A 10,561-nucleotide genomic window follows, 5' to 3' on the forward strand; every position below is an offset into this window, starting at 1 on the left:
GCAGGATCTCTGCTGAGCAGATAGCCTGATGCGGGGCTTGATTCCAGTACCCTGAGATCATGACCTGAGCCAAAGGCAGAGGCTTAACCTACTGAGCCACTCAGGCACCCCGTGATTAATCATTATTATTGCTGTTGCCTTTGAGGATAGATTTGGGTGTGGGGCAATCATTAGTACTAATCATTATACCTCTTCTTTGGGTTTTCTATTTCAGGAGTTCTAATCTGGTGCCCAAGAATTCCCAAGAGGCCCATGTATAGATATCTAGTAGAAGGGTGTAAAACTCCAGTGAGAAAAAAATGTCAGTTTTTTTTTTTTAAAGATTTGATTTATTTATTTGACAGAGAGAAATTACAAGTACACTGAGAGGCAGGCAGAGAGAGAGAGAAGGAAGCAGGCTCCCTGCTGAGCAGAGAGCCTGATGTGGGACTCGATCCCAGGACCCTGAGATCATGACCTGAGCCGAAGGCAGCGGCTTAACCCACTGAGCCACCCAGGCGCCCCAAAATGTCAGTGTTTTTAAACCTGTAATGAAAACGTACTATTTCCTCTGATCTGACTATATGCAATAGCTCACAGTAGTGATCATGGTTTGTTGAATGAGACAAAATTACATATTTTTTTTTATCACATTCAAATTGTTGCAGGTTTCTCAAAATATCATTTCATTTCAATGGGAATCCTGCTTTAAAAGCACAGTTGTTCAAGACTCAGATCAGAGTTCAAGACCAACTCATTAGGCTACTGCTGGAACAATGTGATCTCTGTCTCCCCCTCTATAGATGTTAGGGTGATGGAGTTGGCTGTCAAGGTAACTGTACAATTGAAATAAACTAGCAAGGGAGAAAATGTCTGTGAGCCTCCACTGGGGCCTGACGCCTGGAGCATCCAGTAGAAAGGAAAGTTACATATGCGGTGTAATGACGCGGTGTAATGACCTCAACCCCAAGTGATGCAGAGCAACAGCAATGAGTGGATGGCAGAGAAAGGTAGATGAGGAGGGCGAGGATGAGGCAGAGAAAGTGGGATAAAACACCCAGAAGCCACAAAGCCCCCAGCCATAGGGGCTGCACTACCCACAGGCTGGGGAGGAAAAATAGGGAGAAAAATGGAGGAACTTTAAATAAAGGACAATGAAATTAAACATGGTAGTGGATACTTTATTTTGTTGGATTTCAACCATCAAGTTTTGGGGTTATTTCCTCACGGTCCTCCTGCCCTTCCTCCTTCTCCCCCATTTTCCCATGATGTTGATTAACTGTTTTATTCCGTTTCCCATTTTTTCTTGTCCGAGTCTCCAGGCCTTTTTCTTTTTCAAGATGTGATCCTTGACACTTGTCTTTGAAGGACAAAACGTTTTCCACGTGTCAGAGAATGGTAAGATCTGGCAGGCCTCCTGACAACATTGTTGGTGTTGAGCCCTTCCTCTAGCTCGGACACTTTCAACCAGCCGTCCTGCTCTGGGCGAGTATCTGTCTCTCGCAAAACTCAGAACAGTTCATAAAGGCCTCTTGTCAGAGATTGGCAGGCATATGAATGGGAAACACCATATAAACAGTGAAAAAAAAAAAAAACACATCTTTTCAAGTTGTTGGATTTTCTCCTTCATGGTCTTAAAAAAAAAGGTAACTTGACATCTTCCAAGCACATACAATAGAAATGGAAATGCACATACAATAGAAATGGAAAAATGATATTTATCCTTATAATGCTTCTCAAAAACATTACTCAGGCCAGAGTTCATCTCAGCTACGCTGAGGACCGACCGTCATTCAGTCAATAAATGACCTCATTTGTTTTCACAGTCCTAAAAAAAAGGTTTGTTTGCTACGCTTGACATCACATGAAGATGCCAGTCTTTATACACATTTATAAAAGTAGAATATGTAAAGTATGATACAGCGGTACAAAGTTTTACAAATTAATACAAGTAGAATATATAAATTACAATGAAATAGAGGAAGGTTGTGGTTCTGTCTTGGGCTGGTTCTTTTAGCAGTCATATCGCTGTAAAGAAAATGAGATAGGTATTAGGTCACCAGCAGGCTGAACAGACGATGATGCCATTTTCATCCTAAAATTTCCTGTTTGAAGCAGACATAAAGCAGGCTGATGTCAACTTCAGCTGAGAGCCTAGACAATGCTCACGAAATGTTTCCTAAACAAAGGACACCCATTGTCCTCTCTGAGGAAAAGCTGTAGGAAAAAACTATGAAAACGCAGCTTACTGGTGTTGAGTTGGCTCTGAATGTGTTTGGGGTAGGTTTTTAATCTTAGGGATTTTAGAGATAATGCCACGGGAGTTTCACCCAGGAGTGGGCTCAATGGAGGTAACTTTCCCGATTCAATGCTACCAAGTTACAAACTTGACTCATCTACACTAAAAAACCTTGCCCTTTGAAAGTGTCTTTTGTCTGAGGAATAAAGGTAGCAGATCTGCACTGGCATTTTTGGGAAGAAGACATCCCTACTGTGAATTTCGGATGGGAAACCCAGTAGGACTATTTGCTCACCCCCCCACACTCCCTCTCCCCACCATTCTCCCCACCCCACCCCCCAGCTCAGAGAGGAGGGTCACTCACAAACCACTGGCAGCAGCTGTGGTCACTGACATATTATGCCTCTTTCCAAAAATGCACAAGGGCTGATGTCCAGCGGGGCCTCATCTAATTTAAACTCTGCCTTGTATGAAATTCAAGGTTAAAGATAGGTTACATTAAAGTAATTCTGAGAGGATTCTTCTCTGCCTCTCCCCAACCATATTGCCTGGAAACAACTCCACACTGAAAGTTTCCCACTGTGTTGTTTTCTTGGAAATATGGCAAGCTCCCAAAGGAAATTTTTAATCTTGCTGTACTCGCCTGATAAGGAAAACTAAATTTTTTTTTTTTTTTTGACAGACAGAGATCACAAGTAGGCAGAGAGGCAGGCTGAAAGAGAGAGAGGAAGAAGCAGGCTCCCCGCCGAGCAGAGAGCCCGACGCGGGACTCGATCCCAGGATCCTGGGATCACGACCTGAGTCGAAGGCAGCAGCTTAACCCACTGAACCACCCAGGTGCCCCAGGAAAACTAAATTTTTATTTTAAGTTCCCCTCAAAAATTTTAGAAAGTTTCCACTTATTTACAGCAAGGTTTTTCATGGTAGCAGTGGGCTTTCGGTTTTCATTAGGTTTTGTCTTATTTTAAGAGAAAGAGACCTTGAACCAGGGGAGTAAATGATTAGGAAAATAGAAATTAAGTTTCTGTTGACCTAATTCCATTTTACAGAATAATGCATAAAACAAACAAGCTGGACTTCCATCAATTCATTAATACATGAGGTTTCTTTTTTCAGAAGATATAGAAACAAGAACTTTCCCTGCTACTAACAAATGCATACTTCTCTCTGAAATCATTTCCTCGGGAAACAAGTGCTTCCTGGTTTTCTTTCACCGTGAAAGGCTTTTGACAAGCAGCTATTCAAAGGTTACTAGTGATTCTCTGTGCTTAGCTGTTGCGGCATTTTTGTGATGCCTTTTTAGGAAGGAATTGTAAGAGATTCAACGGAACAGCAAGTATTGCGTATAGGCTGAGAGCAGGGGTTGTGGCATAAGATGACCTAGGGTCCGAAGCCTGCTCCTTCCTGACTAGGGGACTGTAGACATATTGCTTAATCTCTGACTCATAGTGGCATCTGAAATGTGAGTGTAGCTGAGTGCCTAGTGCAAGGAACGTTGACTACTATTTGTGTACGCTAGTTGGGAACATGAGAGCAAACGCAGTTGTGTCTCTTTGGCTGGAGCCCGTGAAAGGGGTGTTGAGTTTGCTCTTGAAGGAACACTTCGTTTATGGACAGCATTTTTTTATATACACGGAGCCAACTACAAAAACCAAGATAACCCAGGGACTATGACACTCAAGGAAGCTTATTCCCCAGAGCAAAACCATATGCTGTAAATGCTTTTGCCACAAAGATGGTGTAAGGACAAATGCTGGTAAGTTGAGCAGCTTTTAATTTTGCCTTTTTTTCTTTCTGATGAAAACAATGGCATATTTTAGTCATTGAATACCTCAGGACCAGGCTGTGACATTTCCACACAGTTTCTTACCTGTTGGCGAGAGCAGTGATAACCACATATTCCTCCCATCACTCCGTTTATTATTTGAATGAGACACAAGATGAATTCAATTCCACCGAGGGCCAAAAGGATAGAAAACAGAGTGATATTCCATTCAACAACATGTGTGGGTTCAGCGCACTGGGACCATGAGGAGGTATCCAGAAGGTACCTGCGGATGAAAAAAAGAAACTTCTGTCCTATGACCACACCTAATGGAATGTCTCATAAGCTACTTTCTGTGTGGTGCTTTTTCGTTCAGAGAAAAAAGAAATGAATTAATTCATTGACCTGTATCAAATTTTTCTAGTCCAAGTCATTTCACAAAGTGAGGAATTTAGCCCAGGTCATGTTGCAATGAGAAACATAAAATTCAGCAAATATTATTGGGCATTCACTGGAGTTAAACACAAAGCCCGGACTGGAGGTATAATGGTGAACATGGCATGGGCTTTGCCTTGGAAATGCAGAGACTCTAAGAGTGGAGACAAGACGCAATCGCATTGTGACAGGTATACTGATCAGGTGAACCAAGTTTGAGGAAGGGCACATAACCTAACCCAGGAGAGTACCTGCTTATATAACTATTCCACAGGTCTGAGCTCCATGAAAATAGGAAGCAGAACTTTCATCTTTGGCATCCCTAGACCAGTATCTGGCACATAGTAGGTACTCAACACTTTTAAAAGTAATTGAGGGGCGCCTGGGTGGCTCAGTGGGTTAAGCCTCTGCCTATTGCTCAGGTCATAGTCTCAGGGTCCTGGGATAGATCCCCGCATCTGGCTCTTTGCTCAGCAGGGAGCCTGCTTCCACCTCTCTCCTTCTGCCTGCCTCTCTGCCTACTTGTGATCTCTCTCTCTCTCTGTCAAATAAATAAATACAATCTTTAAAAAAAAAAATAAAAGTAATTGAATGATAAACAAACTGAAGTCACTTTGAGAAATAGTAGCACACCATGCTGAAATCACGTATGACTGACTATACACACACACATAAGTCATATACATATATACGTGACTTAGGAGATTTTCTAAATACCTAAAAAAAATATTCTTACAGTCTGAAAAACTTCAATCTCTGATTATTCTCTTAGAATCTCAGCCTTTGCTACATCATAAAGCATGTGGATCCTTAATGAAATAGAATTCAATCATGTGGGAAAATCTGCAATTGACTTAATTCCACAAAGAGGTCTGGTATAAAACTCTTTTCTTATCAGTTTTTCTAAAACAGCAGAACAAAGGGACTTGGAACTAGAGACCTAACTTTGAAAGGCTCATTGAGCCAATCAGAAATTCAACTTGTTGATTTAAAAAAAGAATTCTGTCCTTATGACCCTGTCTTTCTGCCTATCAGTGGAGAAAAGAATTTGTCATTTTAGGACACAACGTAAAAAAAATTCTTCAGCCCCACTTGCCTATTGAGCAATTAATCACCGGCTTGTGACCATTAGTTATTTCCCATACTGATCTCCTTGGACAGGTTGAAGGAAAGAATGATATAGAAGCAGAAGGTTTTTTTACAGAAGCTGGGGTGGGTCAGGGGAGGGGCATACGCTCAAACAGCTGTAGAAATGTTTAGTGATACTTGCCCTTCCCCTTGCATTCCAGCGACATTCATCATGATCACTTTTACAGGTGGGTTTGTACAGTAGTTTGTATGCCTGTGCATACGTGAATAACCAATTTCTACTAGTACATTCAGTAGGTTCTGAACAAAGTTGAATCATGATCAATAACCATTTTGACCACCGAAATTTCAAACCCCTCTAAGTGCTACTGTTTCTTCCGAGGCTACCTTGGCTGTATTCATTGTAAGTTAGGAGATAGTTTGTCAGTTTCTGTGACAAATACTTTATGTTTATTATCTCATTAATCCTCCTGACAACTGCCCCTGGTTTTATTTGACAAATGAAGTAACAGAAAAGCACAGAGCTCAGTCCACTTTATCCTGGTTGCTGAGGGAGAAATGCAGAACTAGGACGGAATCCAGGTCCGTGGAATTCCACATTCATGATTTATGAACTCCCTATATGCTACACAATTCGTAGGGGATAAACAGTCTTGATGATAGAAAGGCAATCAAAATTCATTATTCATATTATTTTCACTCATGAATCTCATAACTAAGCTTTTCAAAATTCAAAGAAGGATGTCATTCATTCGTCATCATGTACCTCAGTTTCTATCAGCTATTTCTGATCTTTCCTCAATAATGGATAAGAAAGAAGCATCAACATAAAATAAAAGGCCTTAAATTATCCTGATGTTAAAGTCGTGTATCAGACCTGTCTCCTATGGGCTGATTTCAATAAATTTAAATAAATAAAGAGTTTGTTGTATGTAGTTATTGTGTTCTACATGAGTGTGTGTACGGGAGTTCTATGATCTACCCTGGACTTTGGTTAAATTCATAGGCTTTCCATCCATATTACGTAATGATTCCATAATATTTTCTTATAAAACAGTAAAATCAGCTAATCATTCTGGTATAGTGGACACACTGTATGAGCACAAACTCTATAGCCACGCTGCCTGGGTTCAAATCCTGACTGTCCATGTCCTTCCCAGCAACGTGACTCTGAATAAGTTCCTGCAACTCTCTATGCCTCCTTTTCCTCATCTGTAAAATGGAAGCAATAGTGGAAGTCAACACACCTCTATTAAATTTATCCTTAAATCTATGATGAGGGCTGAATCAGGGAATCCATTAAAAAGCACGGAGAGCCTCTCCGGGTCGGGGGTCCACGCTCTGACCCCGCCGCCTGGTGCCTGAGTCCCGGCGAAGACACCTGACGGAGCGGACAGACGCTCGGCTGCCCGCTGCCCGTCTAACCTGCTGGGTTTGCCACTGTACCAGGCGGCGGTGAGAATGCGTGGCCCGACAGGAAACCATTACTCACTGTCCATCGGTGTTGGCAAAGGTGTAGTTCCACTGGCCCGAAGAATTAAGACATAGTGGTCCTTCCGCCAAGCCCAGGGCAGCCACAATGACGCAGTAGCCGGATCCCGCGACTCCGATCGCAGCAGCCAGGACAGAAGAAAATATCTGGCGAGAGCAGAAAGGGAGGAAGTGAGCCGGAGAGGCCCCGGCCGCCTCCCAAAGGACCGTTTCCACCCTGGGAGCTGGAGCACCTACCGTGCATCTCTTGCCGCAGTTTTCGTGGCTACAGAAGCCCCAGCAGTCGTCCTTTTCCAGCCCGATGAACATAAATGCTGGCAGGAACATCTGGTTCGAAAACAGGGAAACCAAAGTCACCACCTTCCCCCCGAAATCGAAGCCTGTCATAAGGGTCCGGCTAAGCATCTTTTGCTAGAATATATTTCTTTCTGACAGTGGTGGATGGCTTTGGGTTTGCTTGCCCGAGGCTCTCCAAGAATGTAAAACCAGAAGGAGCACAAAAGCCCTCTAAGTGGAGTGCCTGCTTGTTTGACACATGTAATATGTCTTTAGGGTGAGCGTGCAGGTCGGGAGGGCTTAAGGAGTAACCTGTGGAAGAGTTTCTTCTACAAGAGTTCCTAGCACCATCCCTCAGCCCTGGATGAAACTCTTAAACTCTGTCTTCCAATCTGATTCCCCCCCCACCCTTGCAAAATATAGATGATACTAACAGTCTTTCATAGAATAACTGAAATTTTTCATAAATTTTACGATTGTTGCTTCACAATAAAGCTCTTTAAATAAAGTATGAAGTACTCTGAGTTTGGGATCAAAAGAAGCTTAAACAGGTGCGATGTTGCATGAAGGACAAATTATTATGCGAACATGATAATAAAGCTTCATAATAATGTCTTCAATTTAAATGTCATAATGTCTTTTCCTGGCTAAGAAAAATATTCTCTGTGGTACTAGCGATTCCATAAAATGTCTTTCTAGAATTCTCAATCCTAGCATTTAAAGTGGCAAACTCGAGTTTGTCCACATTCTTTCCATGCTGTGGTTGAAGTTAATACTTTCAGCTCCCAGGCTGGCAGGCAAATTCCTCTCACTTCAATTAAAAACAAACCTTGGAAGAAACAACACATTCCACTGTGAGCATCAGACCCTGATCTGCTGCTAACTGTAGGATTTTTCTTAGACACCACACCCAGGATTACGTAAAGGAGAAAACTTATAGTTCTGAATAGCAATACACTCATAACTTGTGATTTTTTTTTTTCTGCAATAGATGCCTGAAAATAAACAGCAGAGAATTTGGATACAAAACTGTTGATTTAGACAGAGAACCAGTGGCGTCCTCCTGGCTCCCCAGAGTAAACATTAAATGCCCACCCCCTCCAGTACTAGAAACTCTATAGTGTCTCAGATCTAATTTAAAAGCTAATATCTGTTTTGTAACTGTAAAGTAAGAGAGAATAGCAAAAAGGTAGTCCACTGTTAGTTGAAAGAGGATTTTGTAAACCGTCTAACAAAATTAATACACCAGACCTATCTCAACTTTCGTGTGATCTGCTTTCCAAAGGAGAACAAACAGAAATAACTGGATTTGGAAGGAGGCACTGTAGAAACATTTCCATGAGAACCCCTCATTAACAGAAGAGAATAGTTTAAGCTTCTAATAATTCTGAACAACTTACCAGCAAGCCCCCTCCCACGATGCCGGAAAAGAACCACACGAAGCGGCTGAGATGGTTTTCAGAGACATATTTTGTTTCCCCATTGGGAAAGTAAAGCAAGATATTGGCCACAATGCAGAGGATGGCCAGCCACACCAGGGAATGTCCAATGCATCGTGCACATCTGCCGTAGCACATGGTGACAGAGAGTCTGGGAGGCTTTCCCCCTTCCCTCTGCAGCTCAGCGAGTCAGAGGAGAGTGTGCCTGTCTGGGGAGAAAGCAGAAGCAGTTCTCAGCCCATTCCTGAACCTCTTAAATACTCTGAGTTCTTAGTCACTGAGTTGGTGAGGTACTCTGCTTTCATTGGTCCTGATCACAGGCTCCCGTTGGGGTTGGGGAGGGGGGAAGGCAGAGGGAATGTCCCGCCCTTCCGATGAAATCCTTGAGACAAGCGAAACCAGGGTAGGACGTGAGAAACAGCCTCAGTCATAGGCAAGGAAGAAAATGATTAATCTTCACCAAGACATGCTATTCCTTCACAGGACAAAGAGCTGACAGGGGAGTCTGATACGACTTTCCAGTAACTGTCGAGTGCCCACAGCTGACCGAGCCAGTGGAGGCTTTGCGAGGCAGCGAGCTGGGATCCTGCCCCACGCAGCTCTCTGGACAGCTTCCAGTTGGACGGCTCCGTGTCCACTTCCACTTTTACCCTGGCTTAATTCCAGACCTGGGGCTGTCCTGAGCCCCGAGCATGTCTCCTTGTCTGTGAACGATGAAGGGCCCACCAGCCATTACCCCCCAAATTTGAGGAGGCTGTTGGGAACATTCCCGAGCCATCTTCTTTTCTCTGCCTACTGCGTGCTCTGCAGGATGGCTCCAACTGTCCAGCTTTCCCTGAGAGCTGCCTCTAACACAAATCTGGCACCAAAACAAAGGTGGCATTTGTCCACACAAAGGGCTCGGGCACCTTTTTATTCCTGAGGATTGCTATCAGGCAAAGAGATCCCAGGAAGGGCCAAGGGAGGCCTAAAGCATGGGGAAAGGTTAAAAAGAAAAAGAAATTTAAAAAAAAGAAAGAAAGGAAAGGAAAGAAAAAGAGAAAGGAACAGAAGAGAGAGGGACTTGCAAGTGGAACGGGGGTGAGGGGCTAGACAGAGAGAAACTGGAAAGAATGGGATGCACAGTTGTTGGTCAGGACTCAGGGTCTCCCTGTGGTCCACCAGCCAGGCCCTGAGCCTGCTGTTGCAGGCTCGCAGATGAAGGCGGAGGAAGGGTGTTCCGCTGACTTTCTTACGCAGCTGTCTTGCATCCTTGCAGAAGGAGGGCTCAGACTCCAAAGAAGTTCAGCCCTTGAATAGCAGGTTGTGCGAGCCAGATGGGCTGGGGGAGGACGGGGTGACAGGTGGGGCCAGGACTAGACGGGCCCTGTCCCTGGGACAGAAGAGGGAGTGAAGAGGCAAAAGGCCAAGATGGGGTGTTGTTAGTTCGGAAGAGGAAGGTGAGCAAGGCAGGTGAATCTGGGAGCTCAGGCTGCTGTGGCCAGAGGCTGAAGGATTTGGGCCAAAACTGGGGGGCAGGACATGTTCCAAATGTGAGGAGGCTCGCTGGGGTTAGTCACAGAATCGGGACTGGGAGGAAGATACTAACAAAGGTGGGGCCATGATCCAGACTGGTCTGAGAAAAGAGGTGGATATGAAAAGAAAGCGCAGGCAGGGAAGGCCGGAGCCACCAGCCTGCTCAGGTGTAGGAAGACAGATTTTCATAAGAAACGTCACTCCGTTACCACCACGTACCTTCTGTCCTGGCTTTAGGTCCTCATGGAGCGAAGAGTCCATGGTATCAGCGCCTGGGGTGGTGTCCAGGTGAGTGCCTGGGCCCTGTGTTAAGGCATCATCATTGCAAACCTC

At 44.0% G+C, this 10,561-nt stretch overlaps 1 protein-coding gene across 1 annotated transcript; it reads right to left on the reverse strand.

Moving 5' to 3' along the window:
- Nucleotides 1-1,139: 1,139 nt before the first annotated feature.
- Nucleotides 1,140-9,187, reverse strand: TM4SF1 (transmembrane 4 L six family member 1). Its single transcript, XM_082682295.1, has 5 exons — nucleotides 8,675-9,187; nucleotides 7,236-7,325; nucleotides 7,000-7,145; nucleotides 4,089-4,269; nucleotides 1,140-2,007 (listed from the first exon to the last, which is right to left on the reverse strand). The coding sequence occupies exons 1-5, from the start codon at nucleotides 8,849-8,851 to the stop codon at nucleotides 1,993-1,995; spliced, it is 609 nt and encodes a 202-aa protein (XP_082538421.1). The 5' UTR covers nucleotides 8,852-9,187; the 3' UTR covers nucleotides 1,140-1,992.
- Between the last annotated feature and the right edge of the window lie 1,374 nt (nucleotides 9,188-10,561).

This window comes from Mustela nivalis, assembly GCF_964662115.1.
Source record: "Mustela nivalis genome assembly, chromosome: 1".
Classification (NCBI taxonomy): Eukaryota; Metazoa; Chordata; class Mammalia; order Carnivora; family Mustelidae; genus Mustela; species Mustela nivalis.

Bases quoted from the DNA above. Each gene is read 5' to 3' on its own strand.
- TM4SF1 (XM_082682295.1), bottom strand. From the start codon at position 8,851: ATGTGCTACGGCAGATGTGCACGATGCATTGGACATTCCCTGGTGTGG. The intron at 7,326-8,674 runs GTAAGTTGTTCA...TTTTCGAACCAG, and splicing joins TCGTGGGAGGGGGCTTGCTG to ATGTTCCTGCCAGCATTTAT. The intron at 7,146-7,235 runs GTAGGTGCTCCA...TGCTCTCGCCAG, and splicing joins ACTGCGGCAAGAGATGCACG to ATATTTTCTTCTGTCCTGGC.